This window comes from Martes martes (assembly GCF_963455335.1).
Source record: "Martes martes genome assembly, chromosome: 8".
NCBI lineage: Eukaryota > Metazoa > Chordata > Mammalia > Carnivora > Mustelidae > Martes > Martes martes.
The window spans coordinates 39,200,582-39,227,745 of NC_137895.1; the positions used below are offsets into that span (position 1 = coordinate 39,200,582).

At 35.7% G+C, this 27,164-nt stretch overlaps 1 protein-coding gene across 2 annotated transcripts in view; it reads right to left on the reverse strand.

The window, feature by feature from the left end:
* Positions 1–27,164, reverse strand: part of SYT1 (synaptotagmin 1) — a gene marked incomplete at both ends in the record, with an annotated part of 201,993 nt that overhangs the window by 130,825 nt on the left and 44,004 nt on the right. Inside the window, 4 exons of one of the 2 annotated variants that reach the window (XM_080810141.1) lie at positions 6,946–7,113; positions 10,346–10,513; positions 14,264–14,386; positions 20,326–20,510. In XM_080810141.1, coding sequence (XP_080666267.1) covers positions 6,946–7,113; positions 10,346–10,513; positions 14,264–14,386; positions 20,326–20,510 — 644 coding nt within the window. The remainder of the gene's footprint in view (positions 1–6,945; positions 7,114–10,345; positions 10,514–14,263; positions 14,387–20,325; positions 20,511–27,164) is intronic. The other variant, XM_080810140.1, reaches the window with a different exon arrangement.

A 27,164-nucleotide genomic window follows, 5' to 3' on the forward strand; every position in this document is an offset into this window, starting at 1 on the left:
TGTATTTTAGATGAATGGATAGGAATTTATATTCTATTTTTTTTTAAATGCAAAGAGAAATCTCTCTGCCTTCATTAAGTTCATCAGCACTCATGAGTAAATAATAACATGTTTGTATTAATGAGTACTTTGGCATTTGCAGGCTTTGTATCTTGGGCAGGAGTTCATGCTGAGTATTTGAAATATTAAGAAGAAACAAAATGCCAGAGCTGGTTTTTTTTTGTTGTTGCTATGTTACATATATTTGCAATATATTATAATATTGGAGAGGGAAAAATATATATATATGTAAGTTTTAACAATGTGTAAGTTGTCAAAGCAGACCAAATGTTAAAATTCTGAAAAAAATAAGTCAAAGCTGAGAAAAACTAGTTCCCATCCGTTGGTTTTTTGTTATTGTATTTAAATTGAGTTTACAGCTATATTTTGGGGGCTGAAAAGACTGGGAAAGACTGCCTAATGAAGATGATATGGTTAAATAGAAAAAGTGTGGGCTTTAGACCTGTGTTTGAATTTTAGCTCTGCCATCAGTTCTATGAACTTGGACAAATTACTCAGACTTTCCTGGGCTTCAGGTCTTATCCCTTCATTTTGTAAATAGATACAATAATGCCAGTTTTGAAGAGTGTTGTGAGAACTATTTTTGTTGGCGTATAGTAGACTCAGTGAAAGGTAGCTTTTATTATTTGTGTTTATAGCTTAGGTGGAGAAGTTAAAGTAAGTTTTAATAAAGGTGAGTTTTGGAAATGAGAGCAGAGCTGGGAATACAGGCCTCTGGGTGGTGAGAGTTGTGAAGGGGAGGGCAGTGCAGCAGGTTAAAGTATGACAATGCAAGGTCATCAAAGGTATTTTGAAAATACCCAGAGTCGCTCTCCCCCAATTTAATTCTTTAAAGTCTAAATTTAGATTACTTTTCTAGAGAATTCACAATGAAAAATAAAACGATATTAAATTTTCATTTAGAAACTCAGTGAAGTGAGGATTGGTCTCGTCCATTTGTGCATGAAAAGTCTTCTTAACTAGAAAGGCAATCAAGTGCTACTACACACTAGAGGGATATTTCAAGTTATTTTCTTTTTCCTATGATGTTCTTAGAAACCACATCATGGAGCAGACAATGCTTGTTATGCATAGCAATACAGTTATAATTGGAGATTGTAATTCTAACTGAAGACTCAAAATCAAGTAAACCATAGCTATGGCCAAAAACATGCTAAAAAATCAAAGGCAACTCTACTTCTGTAATAGTTGAAATGGAATTATTGTATTCCAAATCCCATAAAATGAACATATATATACTAAATGCACTAAATTATATCATGGTCTTATTATAAGACAACTCAGTACCACTATATCATATCTATTATGTTATAAATCTGAGTAGCGATTAATACTCTATGATAAACTTAGATATTTGTTCGTATTCTTTGAAGTCTCCTTGGAGTTGATTCTTCTCCACTTCTTCCTGGGTAAATTTCCATGTTGCAAGCAGAGACTGACATCATAGCTTTCACTAAGTCTTAACTTTTCAGATAAAGTTAAACTAAGCTAAACCACAAGTCTTTCTGTGCATCATGAAGACAGGGTGACAAGAATGCGGCAGAGAACAACATACTGAATAAGCCTTAACAACCATCATCATCTTAATGACCATCAACAAAAGCAGTAACAACAGTGATTTTGCTAAGCATCTACACTGCCTCTCTTTTAAAAGAAACAGAATGGGGTGCCTGGGTGGCTCAGTCAGTTGAGCATCTGACTCTTGGTTTTGGCTCAGGTCATGATCTCATGGATCATGAGGTAGAGCCCCACTTGGACAAAGTCCACTGAGATTCTGTGTCTCTGCCCCTCTCCCTGCTCATATGTGCTCTCTCTTTCTTTCTCTCAAATAAATAAATAAAATCCTGAAAAAAAGAAAGACCAAAATACCCCAAAAGCTAGTAAACCCTTTTCATTGTTTAATGCTAGTGTATTTTGTTGATGGGCTTTCAGAAGATCCTGGACTTCATTTATAAAATAAGAACAGAATTACTGTTACTGATAGGGACTTTAAAATCGGAGTTCTGAAATATCTCACAGTATAATAAACACCTTCCCCCATTCCGTCAATCAAAAATATTTTTGCACACCTACTATGTGCTTGCCTCTGATATCAAACTTGGTTTCGTAGCAGAGAACAATAGGTATGGCCACAGCTGGGATGGAGCGTATAGTCTTGGGGCTGGGCGGGGGGGAAGAAAGACAATGAACAAGTAAAAAAAATACAAATCAATATAATTTTCTGTAATGTTATGGATCAAAATAGGTGTCTTTGGTGGATTTCTTTAATGTGATGGATTGTAAATGACAAGGAAGGTTCTTATTGGCATCCATGTTTAAATTTCACCAATTAACCTTTGGGAGGATTTCCATTCATGGCATTGATTTGCTGTGCAGAGATTCTCAGAGGGTATGAGTTACCATCTGACTACTAAGTACACTTAGAAATAACATCAGTTCTTTTATGATCTTTGGCCATAAGAGATGTCATAAGGAATAATGACTTTAACTCATTCCAAAGAAACATCAAGTAATTGACCATTGGAGGCAGAACAGTTTTTGCCATTTGACTGAATATGTATTTTCCAAATGCTTTTCTGTGAAGTAAATGTTTTTCTAATTAGGCTTAAAAATGTGAAATTTTGTTGCAAAATTGATTTTCTATTAAGGCAATAAAGTAGTTTCTCTTCCCTTCTGCTTGGGTACTAATTAAATTATGTTCCAACTAGCTTTAATTCAGCAATCAATTTTTTTTCCATTTGCACTGGATTACAGAATCTCATTTAAAAACCACTCTTTAATGAATTCTACACAAAGCAGAGGTGATAGACTTATTCTCTAATGGAGGAAAAAAATTACTTGTTTGAAAGTAAAAAGAAAAAAAGTCTCAGTTTTCTGGCAGTATCTATTTCTTATGTTGTCTTTAGAGATAAGAGGTAGTAGTGGAGGTTAAAATATATAAATTAGGGACAAAATACTAAAAATACATAAAAATTAGGGATAAAATGCAAAAAAACCCCCCCAAAACCCTAAGTGCTTTAAAGATACCTGATGGTGGGGTGCAGAACTGAGACAATTTCTAAAATCATAAATAAAATTTAAGAAGAAAAGAAAAATGGATTATAGCCATTGATTGTAACATTTGAAGTAATTAAGCAGATGTATCACTTTAATGGACTATTGTAAAAGTATGAGGGCTGGGTTCAGGTTTGACCTGTGGGCGGCATCAATATTTTTTGAATGATTAAAAAGAAAATCTCAAAAACGTAGCCTTAGGTTATAATAGTAGAAACCTTTTGCAAATGGGTGATTAAAAAGCCTTTTGTAAAAGGATGATTTTTGAGGCCCTATACTAAAAAAAGGGAAAAAAGAAAAGCCTTATGTTATTGTCTCTCCACTCAGAGGATGTACATTTCTGTTTTAAAGAAACAAAAGTAAGAAAAAGGTCTAGTGGTCTGTAAAGTCAAATTCCATCTTCATCTGTTAGAAGGTGGAAGGGGAGAACTTAAACCAGTAAGGAGGCTTTGACTGTGTCAGAGAAACTTACCAAGTCAGAATGGAAACCTGACCAGAGATGCTTTCCCTAGTGGCTAGAATCTAACAGTGGGAGCCCTGTGCTTGTTAGGACTCTTCCTGGCATAGCATATCTCTTTCACACACCTTTACATTTTCAACATGTGCTTGGTAACTTCCAGATAAGGCTACTTCCCCTTTTTCTCCCCTAAACTGCTTGCACATTTAGCTGATCACTAAAATAACAAATTTTAACTTACATAATTGCTTCACTATCTTATGACTTTTATGATTTTTAACTTTCTGGCAATAAAGCCAAAATCACAGGGTTGGATCTCAGCGGGTTGAATTTAACTTGTTTAAATCCAGGTGCCAACCTGAACCAGACTACTGTGATGAGTGGCTCAGTTTCTAGATTCCAAAGCTGTTTCTTGAATTCCCTTTCCCCTCACTTTCATAAATACCTTTCACTTTTGATATTAAAAACAACACTTAACACTGTTAGATAAAAGGAAAATGAAAATCATGAACAGAATTGTTCATGTAAAACAGACAAACAATATCTTTAAAATTGTGAGAACCAAAGTAAATCTGGACTACAATTTAGTCATACAACTATAATTTTCTGCAGTTAATGGACAGTAGCATGAAATAAATAGAGCACATATCAGTGAGAATAAGTAATTATTCAGGTACAAAAATGTGATTGGAATCTTACTTCATTTATTATGAGAAAGTTTACACCTGGTTGTAGTCATCTGGAGATATTTCATAAGCTAGACATCTGTTTTATGAGGCTTTCTATATCATGATAAAAGGAAATAGTCAAACTAAAAATTGCTATTCCCAAGTAGATATCAAAGAGGAAAGGCTCAAGCGTTTAAAAATGCAGTTGTAGAATTATTTCCCATTAAAAACTTGCAGAGACATTCAGTAAGTAGAATGGTGGTGAGAAAGAGAAGAGAGAAGTAGATTTGGATAGAGGGGAAAGGCCAGAATGAATAGGGAGGTAAAAACAAAGTAAAAGAACACAGAAAAGATTGGCCAAGAAGAAAGAATGGGAGATCTCTTGCTAGTTGCCCACTTACTGCATACCAGGCTCTCTGCTAGGCACTTAATACTCTGTCCTACTTAATCTGTAAGACAAGGGGTAGATAAGGGTAAAACACTTTCTAGATCAACAGACAGAATTTTAGAGAGCTTAAGTGGTGTGTCCAAGTTCTCTGATCTGGTAAATGGACTTGTCAGAATTGAAACCCGAGTGTTTGATTTTCAGACAGGACTTTTTCCTAAAACCAGGGTCCCTGACAATGAGTAATACAAAGATTGGCATGAGGAAGGAAAAGGAGACGACACTATATACCATGAAAGCGGGAGCAGGGGCTACCCATTTCACTTTGTTTAGTACTTACACAGTTCTAGAGATGTAGTACTATATAGTAAATATCCACATAATATTTTTGAATGAGTTGGACTACAAAAGTCATAGATAGGGAGAGAAGACATGGAAGAAGAAAGAAGGAAATAGAAGAGAGAGAAAGAAGAGAGCAAGTAAGGGGGTGAAAAGAAAAATGTGATTCTTTTTGGTTAGTCTATCTACTCTGCTAGAGTCTAGAGCCAAGCCTGTTGGCCTATTGCCAAGTCTAAAACTCTGTTCATATTCAAAGAATTTTCGAAAGAGGAGAACTGCTAGATGGTTTACATTTTCTTTAATTTTTTTCTTAAACATTTTCTTAACTCAGGCAAAAATATTTGTCACCTTTTCAGAAACCCAGGTAAGTATGATCTTGGAATACCATACCACTTGATAGTTATCCGGTGAAGGTGAGCAGTATGAACTCTGGACAGGTAACTATTGTGAAGGATGAGTGGGTCATATTCTGATACCCAACAGGCTAACCACTAACCAGTCAGCTAATAAAAAACCTTTCCGTTAATAAGTATTTGTTATAGTCCCACTGTGCACCCCAACTGCAAGGAATTTATAAAGTAAAACATTTCAACAAAGTATAAAAATTCAATGAAACAGCTCATTACTTTGCTCAATAATTAGAAACATTATGATCAAGTGATTGTTTTCAAACATGTTGGATTTAATATTGATACTAGTGCACTCAAAGAGAAGAACTACTTATAAAAATAACAAAATTTAAAAACTCAATATTATCCTTGCATGGTTTTTGAATAATATCCACAGTGGGGCTAAATTGATTTCAATATCCACGAATCTAATTCTGACTAACATACTTGGTTAAGTTATATATCTTTCTTTCCAAAAGGAAAGCAGAGCTCAGCTCAAATACCTTTTATTCCTTTTTTACAACCACATAATAATTTTAGAGCACTAATAAGATTCGATTGCAGTACAGCAATCAACAAACCTGCTCTAAAACCTCACTGAGTCACATCGGTCATAGAAAATCTCAGGTTGAGAGGACTCCCAGGTAATGGGCTTGGCTGAATTTCTCTGAGGGCTTGGGCCTCTCTTTCATCTCCCTGGTGGCCCCAAAGTGATCACACTTGACACAATCCTAGAAATCCTGAATGAAGGAGGCTGTTGACATTCCCTTGGGCTTATAGTCACCCAAGGGATGGTCAGGACCCCAGAAATGGCTGGAAAAGGAGTTGCTTTAGGAATTCAGAGAAGTTAGAGTTGTTTGCCTTTCTGATATTGGCCTGTTGAAACATTTGCACAGAAAAACGCTAGGCAGGCATAGCATAATCAAATAGAATTGATTATTATGTAGTTTAAATGCACTAAGGATATTGAACTTCCCTTTTTAAATCACAGAAAAACTCTGGGCTGAACTGTTAAAACTGGGGAAAAAACAATGTGAAGAGTACTATAAAAATGTGAGTCACTTAAAAAATGGATTTAATATCAGCCTTTGTGAATTATATTTGATGTTCCACCCATCATACTCCGATATCTGTGGAGAAACAATGAACGGTCTGTGATACGCAGACATAATCGGGGGAAAGTGCTATTTGATTTCTGTTTAATAGCTACATAACCTATGTAGAAAACACAAAACGATTGTGGAAAAATACAAAGAATAAGATGATTTTTCACTGTCCTTTTAAAGAAGAAGATGTGTGCGTGTCTGGCATTTTGGAAGCTTTTTGGAAGCAGATAGTGGGCGTGTGTGTGTGTCCAGGGAATTATCTATAGACACAGCACGCAAATCTTTCTCTTTTCTTTCAAATAAGACCCAGAAGACCTGTGTACTTTTTAATGAGGTTATGCAATCAATCCCTTAACCCTATTTTGCCAGCTGTCAGCAGCTGGAGGCCCACATCATCGTGTGCAAGGGGTTCTTTCAATAGGTTATTATGTGGGGAGCAACTGGCGAGTACAGCTTGTCGTATTAGAAATGCTAATGTTTTCCTTACCTCTTCCTTCTCGGCACTCTGCAGATCACGCCATTCCTCAGTTACGTGACCGAAATCCACTGTGTTCATAGGGACTTTAAATTCCCCAATGATGTCATGCTTAGAGAAACGGTCAAAGTCATACACGGCCATCACCAGGGTCTTGCCACCCAATTCTGAGTAGGGCACCTAAATAAAAAGAGAGGAGGATAAAAATCTGGTCACAAAAATGCTGAAAATGGGTGACTTGTTCATAGTGTTTAATTTGAATACCTAGTTGGATAAATAAAAGTGGGATAATTGTACTTTTTAAAAAATTAATTTGTTTGAATAACTACTTCCAGCTAAATTGGGAGACAATTGGGACTCAACCATAGTCATCACTTTATCCTAAAGTTCTAGAAGCTATTGTAGTATTGATAACGAGTCTTCCTATTAGTCATACTATAACCACCTTAAGATTTAATAGTGTTGGCACACAGTAGGCACTTAAATATTCATCTTTTGAATGATTAGAATGATCAGGTGGGAATTTGATGAAAGAATAAACCAAGCTAATTGCACTTGACTGTGTAAGTTTTACTTGTAGAACATTTTGTTATTGTTATCAGTTATCTTGTCAGGGTATACTTACTTGAGGTGGAAAACTTGTTTCAAAAAATCTATTAACTCTTTCAAGCCATTTGGATGGCACAATTGAATGGAGCAGTGATTTATGAAAAGATCTGCTAGAAGTCAGAAAGGATTGAAATGAAATTCACAAGTTGCCTTACCTACTCCCTAAAATAATTTACTGATTGACGGGAACTGACTAGAAAATGGATGTTTTGAATATCAGAGATGCATTATAATATAGATCTTGAAGTTCATTCTTAGGTATGACACTTTTTAGGATGAGTCGTGGCAAAAGGCCAAGAACTGATGAATTCTCCAGCTGCTCAGATGAATCTGGGACAGATGCTATGGGTTGGGATTTTATTAGTGACATTTTTAATATTCAGGGAGAGTAGTGCCATCTAAGTAAGCTACACTTCAGTAACTGGGTAGAAATGCTTAATTAAGAAATTGTTTAGACTTGTATTGAAGTTTTGATCAATTTTCATTTATTAGTGTAAATGATTGTCTTTGCTCCATCAAACATTTCTCCATGAATTCTGTATATTAAGGGAAGGGAAAGGAAGCATATTTGACCACATATGTTTAAGAATTTACAGTTTTTCAGGAGTTTTTTTTTTTTGTCACTTGTCATCTATTTGGAATCTGATTAAAATACTTTGATTAAAAAAGAGGAACAATACATTTTTCATTTTGGGAGAAAAAAATAAACCCTTTCCAATAGCTGAATTTCAAAGGAAGAGATGAATTTTAGAATAGGGATAACCTCCAGAAATTTCATCTTATTTCAAAAATCACTCTGGACTTTTGTGTGTGTGTGTGTGTGTGTGTGTGTGATTCTTTTGAAATAACATTAGTTGAAAAAACCTGGACTTGGGGTTAGGCAGGCCAGCGCCTAGGTTTTCCCATTTTCCAGCTGAAGGGCCTGGGGCAAGTGAACCAACTTCACACTTTTCATTTACCAAATAGTGATGATAATAGGGCCCACTTCACAGGGCTGTTTGAGGCTGAGTGAATGAATACATGTGAGGCATTTAGCACAGTGCTGACATAGTAGGCCTTCTGTATTTGTTACTTGCATGATTAGTAGTTCCTTTAGCTGGGAGTTTGGAGGAAAAGAAGCAGCATTTAGGTTGGGGATGTCAAGTTCATGTCAAGCGGATTTGAACTCAGTTTTAAAGCCTATCCTCTTAAAACTGTTGTGCTTCTATTCGAACAACTTGTCCATTGGCGTTTTAGGATGCATAATCTATAACATCTACTGGCGAAATTAACCATTCTTGAAACAGCATCATGGTTCTTAAGTGTATCAAAATATATTACACTTTGGATCAATTTTATGGTTTGATTAACATTCCTGAAATAAAATGGAACCTGACAAAATTTTATAGACAATTTAAAATTTTTAATAATTAAACATGCCTCATCAAATTTTAGGAACACATTTTTAAAATTAACATACGGGTAACTCAAAACAGCCCCCCTGGTATTTCAAATAATTTAAGAATCTGCTTCCTAAATCGTTGTTAGAAACTCCTGACCTAAATTAAGATTAAAATATAGTCAAATAGTATGACTGTGATTACCATTTGCAGTATTTTATTTTATTTTCATTTTGTTTTGTGGTGGATTGGCCATAGCGATTAGTTCTTCATAAGCTGAGAAGTTTCAGAATGTTTTTATTGTGACTCTAAACAAACTCTCTGGGCATAGAAAAGTTTAGTTTTTTAAGAGAAGGTTACTGACAAGACATTGGAGACTCTTTTTTTGTCTTAAAACTTCAAATTTCAGAGTGAAGAGAAAGACACTGCTCTTTTGCGAAATTGGAAACAGGGCTTGAGAAAATGACTCATGCCCTCGGTTTCATCCATTTATTTCCTACGCAGTATTTGCCAACATGAGGCACATGCTGTCGCGAAGGCTGGCTGATGGATGGGGGGTTCTGAATCCGCCTGCTGGCATATTCACAGACCTTTCATTTTTCAGAAATGTATTATTTTAAGTAATGCATTTAAATTTTTTCCCCCACATATTAAAGAGAGCCATGAAAGCGCTGTTTTTGTGCATGACTTTGAGGCAAGAGCTATGGGACTGTGTATATGCAGAGATGCCCGAGGCTCACCGAGCACGTTTCCCTGTCCAGTCATTATCATTCGGCCAGAATCTCCCTTGGTTATTGTTTGTCAACTGAGGTGTCTCAACAAGATGAAGACCATTAGGGAAGAGATGACCGTTGAGGGGAAAAAAGGCTAGAAATGCTGAAAAACAAGGGATTCCTATTCTTTTTATTGATAGTTAAGAATGGTTTTGGTGTGCTCAGATTGGCTGTGTATACGTAGAATTTCACGATGAGAGTAAAGCCAATTGCTACCATTTAAACAGTGGAACACAGTTTACTCGGTTCTGTGATAGTGATTTATTTTCAGGAGCTTTGAGACTTAGAGAAAGAATGATTTCATTCTTGCTTGGGCTCTATTTTAGAGAGGGGGATGTGTGCAAGTCTATTGGCTTACCCATAGTCGACCTCCCTTTTAAGACGTGAATGACAGCCTCGTTATCTCCCAGGCTACATTCTGTTCTGAAATGGCTGAGCCAAATCCTACTCTGACCATATCTAAATGCAATATAGAATCCTCACCGGACTGAAGTTAAGAATTTTAAATATTCTGAATAGACTCATCTGTGAGCCTCTGAACAAGGGGCCATGTGCACGTCTATGTATGTGTCAGGATGTGATTGGTCTTGAAAACCACAGAGAAGAAGTCATTAGTAGGTACAAAAAAGAAAGAAAGAAAGAAAGAAATACCTTGAAAGTGAATTGCTCATTGAAGACAGGATTAAGGGTCTTTCGGTGGACTTTTGTCTCAAATTTCTTCTTTTTATCGGGCAGCAGAAACACTTTGACATAGGGATCAGATGTGCCCCCCATGTCTAAGGCAGGCAGCTCAGCAGCTTGGATAATCCCTACCAGCAGCTGAAATGAGAGACCGAATAGAGCAAACACAAGCATTGGTGGACATTTTGGACAAGATTGACTTGTTTGCGATGTTGCATATTATGATCTCTCGCTTTCTCTTCCTCTTTGCTTTTAATAAACTATTTCTCTTATCAATCTAAACACAGAAGGCAAATGAAACAAGCCGTATAGACTTCAGAAACCCAATTATGACAGATACAGGCTCTGGGAAGCCTGGTTTTAAGCCCAAAAGAGGCTTTTAAAAGGTTGCTGATTACAGTTAAATATGGAATTTATATTTGCAAAAGGGCTGCAATCAAATAACTTTTCAGTTGCTAAAAGCCCTCGTGCATTATTTTCCTTTCCAGGGCATGATTTGTAAGTGGAAATAAATTGTTAAACAATAACAAGTCTGTGATTATAAAGTAGGAAATTTTTATTCTGCGCTCAAAGCTTCAGACCAGCAAAATAGGAATTTCTTAGAAATTGGGTAGCATTTTGAGATAAAAATAAGATGAGCAAGTTTCTGTCACATTTGACCTTTATTTATATGCTGCCTATTTCTTATTTTAACTTACAGTAAAATTATTATTTATTCTGAAATTAAATCTGGGACATGGAGTCAAAGAAGTATAATTTCCGCTTCACATAAATGAATGTAAAATTACAGGTACGGTTTGTAATGCTAAGTGACTACGTTTCTGATTTTGTTTTTGTTTTTTTTTTTTCAAATACTGAGATTTTTCCATGTCTGTTTTCTCAGTGATACATTCCTGTTTTAAGACTGTGAGTGTAGGCTGGCATTGTTACTGTTTTGGGGAAGAAAATAAAACGTGTGAGTGGACTCTTCCAGATGTTCTGTCATCAGACGTTTTGTATCAACAGACTGGTTTAGATTCACATGGGAAACGAAAGTAGACGCTTAATCAAGGTTATACAAGATATATACATGTCAGTAAATGTGGTTACATTACAGCTTTTCACATCAGGCTGAAACATTTGAGTCTGTGCCTTTTTAGCCAGATAGAGTAGAAATGCTATTCACTTCCTTTAAAAAAAAAAAAAAGTCACATTCATTTTCTATAAAACTGACCCATCATGTTTGTAAAAAGAGCACTTTGGCTAGTTCAGTTTTTAACCAGGACCAATGCTCTGAATGACTGATGTTTCCATTTTAATGCTCAGTATATTAGTGAGTGTCAGTAAGAGCTCTGGATTGCAGGTATACAAAATACAGATGGTCCAAGAATAGCTAAAATAGATATCAGATTATAAAGACCTGATTAGTAAAGTAAACAGTTTGTTGATTTGCCAAGTTGGTATTTGGCATTTGCCTTTAGATAGCAATGTGAATAAGCAAGATTCTATTTTCTCCTTCTCACTTTTTGAAATGAATGTGCTTTTGGGCAGAGAATGCACTAGTGCTATGACGTAAACTCCTTAAACCTAGATAACTTATATTTTAAAGATTTTTGGATATTTTGTTGATAAGGTGTGTCATTGCTTCTAACCCTCTCCCCCCTCTTCTGCTTGAGCTTTCCCTATGCCATGACAGCTTCTTATTTAGAGCACTTTAGGGTTGACATTCAGTTTCTGTAAGCAAAACATGTATATTTGATTACAGCTTAATGTATAAAATTCCTCAGGCTTTATCTTTTCATGATTCAGAAGAATCAGTTCATAAATTAGATTAGCCGAGAACACTTGGAAAGATCAATGCATACGAACTAAAAAATATTTCATCAGCTAGAATCTTCTAGATCTTCAGAATGAAATACCTTCTTAAAAATTTGGTGTTTGCTAGAAGGGGAACAGCAAAAGCACTTAGTATATTTGAGTAAAAAAAAATCAGTGCTATTTTCTTAAAGATGCTTTATAAAATGATACTAAAAGTACTCCAGCTAACTTAGAAGTTTCAAAATTATGACTAACCACTAGATTTCTACTGGATAATATGAAAGTAGAATAAAATAGTAAAAAAAAAAAAAAAAACTGGATACATATATAAAGTCATGTTAAGTTTCTGGAAAAAATGTTACATGTTAATAATGTTAACCCTCATCTGCATCAGGATATGTAACTATTAGGAAGTTTTGCTCTTGACCAACTCCTGATTGTCAAATTTTGGTAGCTGGGATAGAAGTGATCTCAAATGCCGTATTTAATTAACTATAAATGGTATATTTATAAATGTGTATAAATCCATACCTATAAACTTGTATCTGTAACCCAAACGCAGCTTCCTAGAATGTATTATAAAATAACTAGCCAGGGCTGAAATGAAGCTGATCAAATAATTTTTTTTTTTAGTATGATAGAGCTTATCAGTACATTCTTCATGAGGAACCCTCTGGAAATTCAAAAAGTGAAGACATTATTTAAATTGTTGATTTCTAAATAACACCCAGAATTCTTGCAACTACATAGAACTCTCACAGTGTTACTGACTTTGGACTTTGGTTGTCAGAGCTGAGTATCGGTGTTTTAGGTATTCTTCATTTCTCATCAACATCGTTATTTCAACATCAATGAAATAATTAACACAAGCTGTATTAAAAGTAAATGTATTAACATGTATCACTTTTTCCTCATCCAAAAAGGTGAAACAAAATAGTTAAATTCACTTTGTCAGACAAGGACATTGTCCTAAAGACTCTTAAGAGCCCCATCTCTTATTCAGCTGATTCCACTAATTCTTTTTTTTTTTTTAATTTATTTAAAGATTTTATCTATTGGAGAGAGTGTGCACAAGCGTGCGCAAGTGTACGCACAAACCCGTGTCATGAATGTGGGTGGGGGAAGGGCCCAAGAGGCAGAAGAGAGAGAATCCTCAAGCAGACTCCCACCTTGGAGCACTGAACCTAATGTTGGCAGATCCCAGGACTCTGAGATCATGATCTGAGCCAAAATCGAGAGTCAGACACTCAAATGAATGAGCTACTCAGGTGCCCCTCCACTAATTCTTACCTAGCTTTTTCATTTGACAAATCAGAAGGTAAAGGGACATGGTCAATTTCACGTGTCCTAGAAGGTGTTTTTTTTTTTTAATTATGATTATAATTTTTTTAAATGTAGAGATTTTAAACATTTTCCTTTGAGCTACCTGTATAATGCAGTTAATAAAAGGTAGTAATATTATCATCCATCCAGGTGGCACATCAAAGCTTTTTGAGAAATTGAATGCAGGAGTGTTTTGTTACTGCCTTGAGTTCCTTAACAGTTTTTGGGCAGCCGTCACAGGCACTAGAAATCAAGTTGCTGGTCTTTCTCCTCCCCTCGGTGCTAGGAATTTTACCTAGTATCATGATAAGGCATTCCTGCCTTTAAAATTCATGGGAGGCAGCTAGTTTTTCATCTTTGATTCCTTATCAAACAGGTTTTGTTTTAAAGCTTTCGTTGAATGGTGGTTCACCTCAACAAGATCGAGTTCGGTGAATTCCAAGGGAGATTGCCGTAGCTCAGGCTGATGGGCTGGTGGGAGCTGTCAGAATCGGACTGCTCCTTGCAAGTTCATTTGTATTCTGCCTGCCTGCTGTAAGTGCCATAAGTAGATGTAATCGGTTGAATACCGTGAATTCTAATTATCAGAAGTTAAATTAGCAAGTAGGGGACTGCCTGCACTCCGAAATGATTTCATCAATAGCTTTGATAATTGCATTTTCCCCTCTGAGCAAACGGAATGTTTTAAGAAGTATCTTGCTTCAATTTCTACTTGGTAATTTCAGAAAACGTCATGGAATTAGAAGTCATTTCCCACCCCCGTCAGACCTGGTTATTCTGGAAATCATAATCCAGTGAATATTGAAGTTTTCCCAGTTTCTCCTCTTCTTTGGGTTCTTCTTTTTCTTCCCCATCAGTCAATCCAGTTTCGGCATCATCGTCCTTTAGAGCCTAGGAGCAGGGAAATGAATTATATGTGAATTCAGGTGAATTCATTGAAACCCGTATCAACCTGGGCCTGTGGTTATACTTCCAAGCTGTTAGAAGCAAGCACTAAGATGCTGGAAATCCATTTGTCTGACACACATTCACATTTGCTGCTTATACATTTTTAAAATTCCACTTGTGCACGGAATTTTCTTCCCCAGTCAGCAAGCAATATGGAAGCGATGGAAAAGCCCCTCAGAATGTGGCAAGCGAAAAATGTCAAGTTGGTGCAGAGAAAATGTCAACTTGGATTCATGTTTGGCTTTGGTAAGACTGCTTCTTTCAGAAGTATGATAAACATGCTATTAACCAGGCCAGGTTTCACATTCATGTAGTTTAAAGAGATCTAAGCTCAGCATCGTGTAAAACATCATCGTTACATGCAGTGGAGAACTTAGATGAAATGCGTGGCCTTTTCTTGCTTTGTTTCCTATGAGAAAGATAGCTGAGTAAGTGATTCTCAAAGAATTTTAACTTCCTGTGTTTCACATAGACATTTATAATGGTTATGGAAAAAGTGGAAAAAACATGCCACCAGCAAATGCATGTTCAGAGGAAAATCTACCCCACTTCCAGTTGAAGTTTACCATTTTATTTTTATAGCAGCTCCACAGAAAGCTAGGCTGAATTAAATTGATTTATGGGTCTATTTGAGATCAAAAAAATAAAAGCAGTTACGTTTGCAATTTTGTCAAACTGAAATCAGCATTAAGATTTATTTTGTATCAATGAACAAAAATCTTGGTTCTGAACTCTCAACTCAGTTTGGGCCAACTGAATGTTCTTTATGATCTAAAACTTAAGTGTAATATGAAATGAAATACTAGAAAGCTCATTATTTCATAAAATATATTCAGTGCTCCTCTTTTTTGAAAATGAAAATAGATAATGTATTTTCCCATGAAGTACAAAAACTTGGCTGAAAAAAAATTAGTTATAAAGATTATAAATATTAGGTAAGGTTTGTTTCTAGGGATATACATTCTTAATGCTCTAGAGAATTAGGAAAAATAATTTTAAAAACTGTGTGTAGCTATTCAGAATTAAAAATGATAAGATTACATTTCCCTGACTGCTAGTGAGGTGGAAAAATTTGAAAATCTTTATAATAACCAATTTTATTTATTTGTCTGGGAACTGCTGGTATATATCCTTTGTTAAGTTTTCTTTCACTGTGTTTGGATCTTATTGATTTCTAGAGACTCTTTGTATTTTAGTGGTCTCAACTTTCCTGTTATATATTACAAATTGTCTTCCGTGGTTTTTGGTTATGGCATTTTTATTGCTTTTTGCGCATGCGTGCACACACACACACATGTGTGTGTGTGTGTGTGTGTGTGACTATAGAATCCCACAGAAGTAAAGATAAGGCAGTGTGGTAGACTGCCTTATATCTGTGATAAAAGAATTTTAACTCTTGTCAGAAAGTTAAATCTGAAAATTCTTATAGAACTCAAATGCTGAAGTATAACCAGATTTCAGAGAGGCAAGAGTTGTCAGATTACAGCACCCTCATCCAGCCTCTTCTCATCTTCCAGATTATGTGGTCTTTCTTGTTTGGTTAGAGAAAGCTTTACTGTTCACTCGTTCATTTATACATAGACTCTCTCCGTTGCTTCAAAATGGTACTGAAATTGACAAGATTTCCCAGTTAGGCTCTACTCCGCTAACTCCAGTTTGATCCCCCCAAAAAACTGAGACTTGGTGGCATTATATCAATAGAACTCATTTGGGTAGGAAGAGCATATAAACAGAGTTGAGCTGTAGTTGGAGGTGCCTCCCTTTCTGTGCTTCTTGAAAATAATCAGGAGCCTACAGTGAGTTCGGAAAATCAAAAATTACCATCATTACATCTATGTAGGAAAATTTATACTGAAATGTTTTCCTGAAGAGTAAAATGTTGGTTTCTTGATAACCAAAGGCAGGAAACAATTTAATTACTTAAAAATTTAATCTTTTAACTTGCGTGGAGGGATAGGTCATTACAGGGAACATGCTAGTAAAGTGACCAGAAAAGACGACTGAGTTTAATTAGAGGAGCTGAGGCAGTGAAATCACCTTGCCCTTTCAAAACCTTAGCTGTCTGTTAGTCTTTAACACTCTCATAGATGTGCTTAGAAAATTACAGCCTAGGTAAATTGCCTCCCTGTAAGATTTTAAGTTTTTAAAAATAATAGCAAGCTATTTAGTACATAATTCTGTCTGAAAACTCTGTATGTTACTCTGTCATAATTACAAAAAAATTCATGGATTAAAACACTTTTTCAAAAGTCTCTTTCAGAACTGACAATTTATGTATCATGTTTCAGCCCAGTGCAATTTGAAATAGCTGAGATATTAAATCTCCTTCTTCCTAAGCGGTTTTTGTCCTAATAAAAGGTGCAGGACCATCTCTGTAATTATTCTGTATGAAATAGGGCTAAATTTTTGATAATTTCTCAGTGCCACTGTTCATCACCGAAGTGATTAAGTCTATTCTTGTCCTGAAGGCTGAGCTTAAGCAGGATGTCTTCTGTGCCATCACATTAAATTTAGACCTATTAAATCAGTAGCTATTATAACATCTCAAGAGCAGTATCCCTCTACCTACCCCACACCCCTCAACAAAAAACAGAGGAAAAAGCTTGTAAGCCCAGCAGTTTTGATGGTTTGCTAAACTGTGGGAGTGAAAGCTATGTGCTGGGAACATCAGATCTTGTTTTAAATTTCAAAGATGTAGTATCCATACTTCTGGCTTCCTTCAAAACTCAAAAGGTGATAATTTATAACCATCTGAAGGGGAAGTTCTAAGTGAAATTGTTCAGATTTGGATTGGATAAGGCACACTTACTAAAGGTAGCACAGGGGCTGAATTTTCTTTCTGTGTCCATCAACTAAAAACTTGAGCTTTCTAATACTGTTCTATTTAATCAGTTAGTAATGTTTAAAATGAGAACCCTTTATCTTTAAAAAAAAAAAATCAATTTAGTTCAGCCTCTTGATGTGTGTCAGAATGGTACACCCTGAGCTGTGGAGCCCCAGCTGCCAGGCCACTAAATGTATCCGAGCGTTGACGAGGGTTTCTAAAGAGCAGAGGAAACCTACCGCAAGGGGCGGTCCAGAACAGTCATGAGACATAACACAGATAAGGAGGACATAGAAGGAAGAAATGAAAATTAAAATATCCACACATATTAGTGAAAACCATGGAGAAATGACCTTTCCAGACCTAGGGCTTTGCAAATTGATACTGTCCCTCTGTGTTTTCAGCGTTCTCAAGCTTTCAGGAATTAAAAACGAAAACAAAAACCTTTTTATATAGATCTTACCTTGTATGAATACACTGTTACTAGTTAGTTTGTTGTCATTATGGAATTTTAAAACTCTTTGTTATAAAATTTTAATATAGAGACAGGTAGCCATGATCATTGGAATTTGAATTTCTGTCCATTCTTAAATAGACTGAAATGGTGGAAACCTACTGGCTGCCCTAGAGCCTATGTATCTTAAGAAATCATGTCTAAAATGCCTCTCACATCTGTTTTTTTTTTTTTAATTGAACATTTTTTTTTGTTGTGTTTGTAAATGAGAGGCATAGACTGTGTTTGTTTTCCTCATGCTCACATCAATATACTGTTAAAATATTCTGAAAATGTAATCATTTAGGAATGTTACTGAATTTCAAAACTTATGCTGTTTTAAGGTTGGATGATTGAATGGTCCCCATGAGATGCACATCTTAAAACTGTACAAGCTATTTTGTTTCTTCATCCTTCCTCTTCATGAAACAATAGAACCCATCTTTAGCTACTACTACATGCCTTAAAAGTAGTGTAAGCTACTATGTAACTGTTTACTGATGAGGCTTATTTTTGCTTGTCCAAATTATATTTTATTTTTTATACTTAATTGTTCATAAACTAAGATCTATAAAATCCTACATAGACAAGTAATCTTAAAATGATGAGATCTTTGTGAGTGGTTGAGATCCTAAATAGTTTGTTGTAATAGATCACTCACTATAAACTATCACTGAGTTCCTACTAGTATTTCCTTATTTGACTCATTTTTCTCTTCTCCTCACATCCAAAGGAATAGATGATCACTGAAAAATTAACCACAATCAGTTCTCTGTATGTAGTATTTTGAGATCTTGGTCATTTATCCAGGTTATTATGGGGGGTAATAAATACCACTACTATACTATAAATCACAGTCTTACATCATACGAACAAATTCCACAAGAAAACAAATATCTTATGCTAGAAAAAAAAATGCTGTAGTTATAATTTAACATTATTTAGTGCTTTTAACTGTTAATTCTTAGATATGGGAAAATCACATTCACATTATATTATGGGCACAAAAATGATAAGGCTGTATTTTCAAATGGTTGCACAGATGTATCTGAAATTCACATGCAAATTATTCAGTCCCTGTCCATCTAGCACATTGTTCCTACACCTAATCTCCCAATGAACTGTTGAAAGAAATCTGTCAAGTTCTGCTTGTTATTGAAAATGTTGAAGTAAAGCAAGACATTTTTTCTACTACTATTTATAGTTTTTAATGTAACAAATTAACTGAAGAGAAAAGGCCTTATTAGTCATCCGTGATGGAATGTGGGCACACACCCTTCTGTGGCTGTGATTAGAGACTCAGAAGAATGTAAACCTTGTTGTTCTGAGCTCAGGACAAGTCTCTGAGCATGAGTGCAGGCACGCCCTACATCCTATGTCTCTGAAACCAAATGAAAGTTGAGTGAGGGCAGAAGAGCCTTTGTAAAATCTTTGTCATTAGACATTACAGTATCTTAGAGAAAAAGTGTTTAAATATCAAGCCAGGGAGTGGGGTCGGTGCCCTGAGTGGGTAGTTAACTAGGAAACTACGTAAATGTGCTAAAAATGCCCTCCTTGACTAAACTGTTCTCACGGAGATTTACCTATTTAAGAGTTCCAGTAATAGTGATTAATACTATTAGAAGAATTTACCAAAAAATTGTTAATATGTGTTGCTATTTGAGAATAAATAACACTTGAATTACTTGAAATAAATAGAAACAAATTGAAAGTGTTCTTTCTATGAAAAAGCTCTACATTTACATTATTAAATGTAACATTTAACATTTTCCACTATGAAAATGATTCAAAAAATAATGGAGGCATTTAATAATAACTATTAATAATAAACTTTATTCTGAACCAAATCATCCAGTTAATTTAATTAAAATAAACAATGATGTAAAGAACAACCAAATTGCTTCCTGAGGCTCTGGAACATAACCCAGCTGGATGGGTTCCATAACCTGTGTTGTGGTTTCACTGTCCCTAACTACCAAAACAAGAATTTTGCCTTAAAATTATGCACTGTTCTTGAGGACTAACCTGTAATTCTCTCTTCTAACTCACTGTTTAAGTCACTCTTCCTGAGTGCTCGTTATTGAGGAGGCTAGATCTATAGAAATGGTAATTTTCATCTACTGTCACAAAGGGCCACAAGTATGGGTGATTTAACAGTGATTATGAATAGTGGTAATGTGAGAAAGGTACCATGCCCAAAAGGGAAAGCTTTCAGATACTCTACATTTTGTTTCTCTAACTCTAAATGCGGTTAAGAGTGCCTGAGCAGATGTAATCCAAATACTCAGGCATCATTCCAGTCTGTTGGGCATGTCAAGATGGCCCTACCAGTTATGGATGCCCTTTTCTGGGTCAGATGCTTAGGAGTCTGGAAAACCCTACCAAATGTTTTCATTGCACTTTGGGATGTTGACTAATGACGGAAAGGATCGCAAAGCATTTTTGACAACAGTGACATCTGTCACATAAGTTGTTTACTTCTATACTTATCTGGTATAAAATAAAAAGCCATTTATTAATATTTAATAAAATCATCAAAGAAGTAATATGGAATGAAGACATTACCTGATCTTTCATGGTCTTCCCTAAGTCTTTCACATCTTTCATGTTAATGGCATTCTTCCCTCCCTTCTCTTTTCCCTTCTTCTTGTTTTTCTTTTTGAACAAACATTTCTTACAGATACAAAAGCAGCAGGTCAGGACTAAAAGGACAGCAACTATGGCTATGGCGATTAAGGCCCATGGTGGCACTGAAAGAGAAAAAAATAGAAGGCATTAGTAACAAACATTGCGTGTGCAGAGTCTTTTAACCTAAGGGCTACAAAGGCACTCACTGGTTAATTCATATTTATTGAGCATTCCAGGCACCCTGTTCTGTGTCATAGCACCCATGTCTCCTCTGCCCGGATGGTGGTTTCTGTTTCCACTTCACCCCTGCACATAAGTCAAATATGCTTTTCTCCAAGCTATATGTCCATTCATCCATTCCTTCCTTCATCCAGAGCACAACTCTGGAGTTTGGCCTTGGAGTTGAAATCCTGACTCTACCATTTATTAGCTCTATGACCCTGGGCAAGTCCTCTAACCTCCCTCCACCTCAGTATCCTTATCTCCAAAGTTGGAGGTAAACTGATTGGTATCATAGATTTCTTGAAGATTAAAATAAGATGCATTTCCTGGCACATGGTAAAAGCTTAATAAATACTAGCTGCTATTACTCATCTATTAAATACTAGAGGCTCTATTAATATGTTCTGGGTATAATGGGAGGGACAGGCATCAACTGAATAAGGCAGGCATCAATTGAATAACCAGAGAAAACAAATATCATAATGGTAATAAAGGTGAGGAAGAAGTACTTGGTGCTCTGAAAGTCACCAGCTCTAAAAGTAGGACATTTACTGTCCACAATAGTCAAACTATGGAAAGAGCCTAGATGTCCATCAAGAGGTGAATACATATATATATGTATGTGGTACATACATATATATACTGGAATGTTATGCAGCCATCAAAAAATTGAAATTGTACCATTTGCAATGATATGGATGGAACTAGAGGGTATTATGCTAAGGGAAATAAGTCCATCAGAGAAAGATAATTATTATATGATTTCACTGCTATGAGGAATTTGAGAAACAAGACAGAGGATCATAGGGGAAGGGAGGGAAAAATGAAACAAGATGAAACCAGAGAGGGAGACAAACCATAAGAGACTCTTAATCTCAGGAAACAAACAGAGTTGCTGGAGGGGAGGATGGTGGGAGGGATGAGGTGGCTGGATGATGGACATTGGGGAAGACTGATGAATCACAGACCTGTACCCCTGAAACAAATAATACATCATATGTTAATTAAAAAAATAATAATCCCCCCTGCCCCCAAAAGTAGGACATTTATCTGCTCAAGGTCTGCAGGGGCAGGGCAGGGGTTATGTTCAGTGGCCCTGAAACGAGGCTTTGGTTTGGGCTTGGCCACTTTCAGGCTGTGTGACTCTAGCTAGATTGCTTAACTGTTCTGAATTAGTTTCCTCCTCTATAAGGTGAAGATAATAGTGGTACCTCTTTCATTTCCTTTAAATTAAGGGAGTTAATATACTAAAAAGCTTAGAATGGCATCCAGCACATAGCGGAAACTTGATGTTAGCTATTTATTTCCAAGGAATACCGCTAAGTATTATGGGTAACGTGGAACACTTAAAGTATCTGGGAGGACATAAAACAGGCACAATAATACATACATATTAAAAAAAAAAACAGAAGTTCAGTTGATATGCTAGGGGCAATTGTGAGGTAGGGTGATTTTTTTTTGATGAGAGGCTTCAGATTTATAGTCTCTGTTTAAAACAATAAAGAATATATAAATAAATAAAAACATTTTTTCTGCTACAGTTGTCCATCTACTAAAAGTTATTATCTTATTTGGTATATCCTATTCCATGTGCATATATTATAAAAAAGCTCTAATGGAAATATTTAAGATTTCACTTTGGCCAGAAAGCAATTGTTCAACTGTTAAGACTGATCAGAAATAATTAGATTTGCCTGCTGTAATTAAGAAGAGACACTGGACACTGAAATGGTAAGAAAAAGTACTATTTTCTTCTACCTGCGTAAACATTAGTACCAAGGATTGCTGAACACAAGGCAGGAATATTTTGATAAAGTAGAAGCATTAAACGTCTCCTCAAAACGAGAAAACCCACTCTTTGCTGTCCCTCTGTGTTTAGCTTTATAGTGTCGAACACTTATTATGCCTATTCTAACTTACGATTGGCTAATAAGTGTAAGCCTTAAGATCTATAAAAGCACAACTTCTGAAATTGTGTTTTTAGCCAAAGAAATACCAGAAAGTAATAAATAAGCCCACACCAAACACCGTGTTTTCTTAGGTTTCCTAATCTTATTAAACGATCATATTTTAAAAATGTAGATTAAATTTATGTAACCAATGATATCATTCATAACACCTCATTTAAAACTTTCTACCTCTTGTGATCTAGCTGAAACCCTGCCATGCATGAACGAGAGAGTCTATGTATTCATTGCAGGTCAGACGATATTAATAATGACCCTTCATTTTGAACCTCGTAAATTACTCTTCCAGTCGGACTTGTGTGACAGTCTCTCAGAGAGCTACATAAAAGTCTCCTAAATTACACAGGACAAGACAGAGGTCATTTGACAACTTCACAAAAAGGAAATAGACAGCGAAAGCACAGGAACATTAATCACAAGGAGTTAAAGACATAGGGGCATAGGATTACAGGAGGAAATCTTAAACAGTGCAACTTGAAGGTAAATTATAGCCACTGAGAAAATGTGGTGATTTTTATTTCTTAAAGTGCTACCATATTCTAGGTTTGATCTCCTGAGTAGCTTAATTTCTAACTTCAACTATTCTCTATTGAATATACGAAACTCAAAGAATTTTCCTCACAATCTACTGGCATCTTCAGATAGAATTAAAAAATCTTAAGATTATCCTTTTGTGTACCTCTACCGTCGAAGTCTAACTGAATAGATATTTGGAATACAAACTACCATTTTTAATTGAGTTATTTGAATTGAATTCTCATCTTACATTCTGTGGAGATCAAATACTTAGAATTTGATAAGTTTGGAAAGAAACACCACCTATAGAACTACTCATTCTTATTTATAGAAGTGTTTCAATATGAGTGAAAAAATCTCATATATTTTCTATTAGGCTAAAAATTGGTGGAAGACCTACTTAATATGGGCTAGCACCTGCTACAGTTGTACATACATTATCTCATTTAATACTTATAGCAGTTTTGTTCATTATCCCTTCAATTTTACACAGGAAAAACTTTATACGGAGGAAAAACTATAGATCCAATAGTTTGAGAAATTCAAATATGGCTTTATATTATTAGTTTAAAAATATACATATTTTAAGTGTATATAAAGGAAAAAATCTTTTGCTTTGAAGGCTTTTTAATAAAACATTTTATATTTTAAAAAAACAGTAAAAATAAATAACAGCAGAAGATGCTGCTAAGTGATTTCCGTAATATAAAGTATGGCTTCAATAAAAAATGGGCTCATCAAAATATTGCTATTGGCAGAAAACTATTAGCTTATTGTTATTGCCACCCAACTATCACTAAATGGAAATTTTAATAACAAGAATTTTAACATTTAACTTAAAGACCTTTCAGCAGAAAATAATAGATTAGTGTAAAAGCTTTCCATTAAAAATGTTATTTTCATTTTCCAGTTAATAAATTAATCTCACATTGTTTAACCCAAAGGTAAACTGATGCATAAAAATTAATCAAAGTCAATTCTAACTAGCTTCTAATGTTTTAACTTAAGACTTTGTGGTAGGCAGAATTTGGATTCCTCTGAATGTTCACATGCTGTCCCCTGGGACCCATGAATATGTTACCTTACATGGCAAAAAGGACTTGGCAAATGTGATTTAGGATCTTGAGAATGGGGAGGTTGTCCTGGGTTACATCCAGATAGAACTATGCAATTACTAGAGTCCTTAAAAGTGAAAAACACAGGCAGGAGTTTCAGAATTAGAGATTTGAAGATTCTGTGCTGCTGATTTTGAACATGGAGGAAAGAACCATGAGCCAAGGAATGTAACTGTGTTTAGAAGCTGGAAAAGGCAAGGAAATGGATTCTCCCCTACAGTTTTGTGAAGGCATCAGTTTGTATAGCCATTATGGAAAAGAGTATGGAGGGTCTTCAAAAAGTTAAAAATAGAACTACCATATAATCCAGCAATCTCATTCTGGGTATATACCCCAGGGAAACAACAACAAAAAAAATTACTATTTGCAGTGGTATATTCACCCCTATGTTCACTGCAGTATTATTCATAAAAGTCAAGATAAAGAAACAACCTAAGTGTCTATGAATGGTTCAAGGGATAAAGAAAATGTAGTATATACACACAATTGGAATATTATTCAGCCACAAAAAAGAAGGAAATCCTGCCATTTGTGACAACAAGGATGAATCTTGTGGGCATTATGTTAAGTGAAAAAAGTCTAAAAAAGTCATACACACAAGTCCTATATGATCACATTTAAATGCGAAACCTATAAAAGTGGAGAACTCATGGAAATGAGAAATAAAATGGTGGTTACCGGAGGCTGGGGAGTAGGATCAATGGAAAGAGGTTGGTTAAAGGTAACAGTTCTGGGGATCTAATGTACAGCATGGTGACTAGAGTTAACAATACTGTATTGTATAGTTGAAACTTGCTAGGAAAGTAGACCTTGAAAGTTCTTACTGTACACACCATCATGTGAGTGAAGGCTGTGTTAACTAGCCCAATTGTGGTAATTATTTCATAATTAATGCATGTATCAAATCATTACACTGTACATCTTAAATTTAGACAAGTTATTAATTATATCTCAAAGTTGGGGATTAAAAAAAGGAATCAGCTCTTCTGACAATTTGAATTTAGCTTAGTGAAACCTCTTTTGGACTTCTGACCTCCAGAATGAGAAAATAAGAAATTTGTGTAGTTCTACATTTGTGGTAATTCATCATGGCAGCGATAGAAAACTCAAGAGCTAGAAAGCAGACATCTGGAGGTTTGTGATATGCTGCATATAGATGATTCTACAATTGGAATATTAGTGTGGGCTATTTCCTTATGTTTTATGATCTTGTTCACTGCCTTGACCTATCTCTTCTGCAACTGTTCTCATGACACTAGCATTGTACCCAAGACTTCCTCAAAAATAACCAATGATTTTCCTGTCTGTAGTATGAGAACATCTTGATCATATATTCCTTTTTGAAATTTCCTTCTGTTGCTGTTTCTACTACCCTTACCAGCATCGTCTTCAGTGGGTCTGACATTTTCCCTCTTTCCTTTCCCATTCCCAAATCTTTTTTTTTTTTTAAAGATTTTGTTTATTTATTTGACAGAGAGAGAGAGATCACAAGTAGACAGAGAGGCAGGCAGAGAGAGAGGAGGAATCAGGCTCCCCGCCCAGCAGAGAGCCCGATGTGGGGCTCGATCCCAGGACCCTGAGATCATGACCAGAGCCGAAGGCAGAGGCTTAACCCACTGAGCCACCCAGGCGCCCCCCCCGCAATTCCCAAATCTTTAAATGAAGTTTTTATTCAAAGTTCTCAGTCACTTGTTCGTTTTCACATTCACTCACTGTTGAACGGCTTCTTTCCTCTGCCTTAAACTTTGACATCAGTTATCCATTCTGTCCCCTCTTCTACACGCTGGGACTGTATCTCCCCCTACCTACAGAATGTTTTCTATGAATCCGTCATCTCAAACCTGTTCACCAAACCAGCTCTGTGGTTCCTCTTAGTGCTTCAGTGATTGCCTGCTTGTTGTACCTTGGAACCACATGGAAAATTTTCTCCCAAGCCTGACTGAGGATCGAGTCATGCCATTTCTTGTTCCATATGTTTTATGCTTCCTTTATATCTATTTCTGCTTGTAAGGTGTGGGCTTCAGGTTTCCTCCCATGTCACTGAATCACTCGTTGCTCTTTGCTCAGGTCTATCCCCAGGTCTGGTCTTCCTCAAACATATTCTTTCTTTCTCGAAATGCTATTCTTCTTCTTCAGTCCGTTTAAACATTATTTCTCAAGGCTCAGCAAAAGTGTCTGCATTAACAGGTTTTTAAATAAAAATACTACATACATTTGCTAAAATTTCCCCTCCCACCCAGTGAGAAATATGGACTATGTGGTAGACTACATTGGGTCATTGAGGCTAGTATAAAAAGATGTATTATTTGAAAAATCCAAATCTGTATAAATATATCAAAAGCACTTTAATATAACTCCTTTCTACACATGAAATTCACTTCTTAAAACTCAGCTCTTTGTAGATGATTCATGAAATGAAGTACTGGTATTTGATGAAAACACAAAAAGATATTTTAGAACCATTTAGAAGTAAATTCGCATTAGCAGGTCTTATGTTGGGGGGAGGGGAAACCAACCAACTGTTTCCCCTTATCAGGAGGGGCCATTCCTTCATGAGGAGTGGGGATAAGTTAAGCAGTTTAAAAAATTAAGTATTTAATTAAACACATATTTATTGAACATCTATTTGCCTGGCATTTTTTACAGAGCTGTAATAGAGGGCCAAGCTTAGTTTGTATAATCATGAAGCTTACTATTTATTTCCTATATGTTAAAAACCAGGTCTTATTTACTCTTTCAGAAGTAAATTTCTTAAATTTGCCAAACTCCGTACTTAGAGGATAATAGGGTGTTTTCAGATAGAATCTCCATGGCTTCATGTGCTCTTGTGTACAGATTTGGTGCTCAAAGGGGGACATTTATTGATGAAAGTGATTAGTAAATATTCTTTTTACAATAAAAATGTTATTCTCAGATTGAAAAACATCATTTCTTTTTCTTCAAGGGGGCTTTGGCA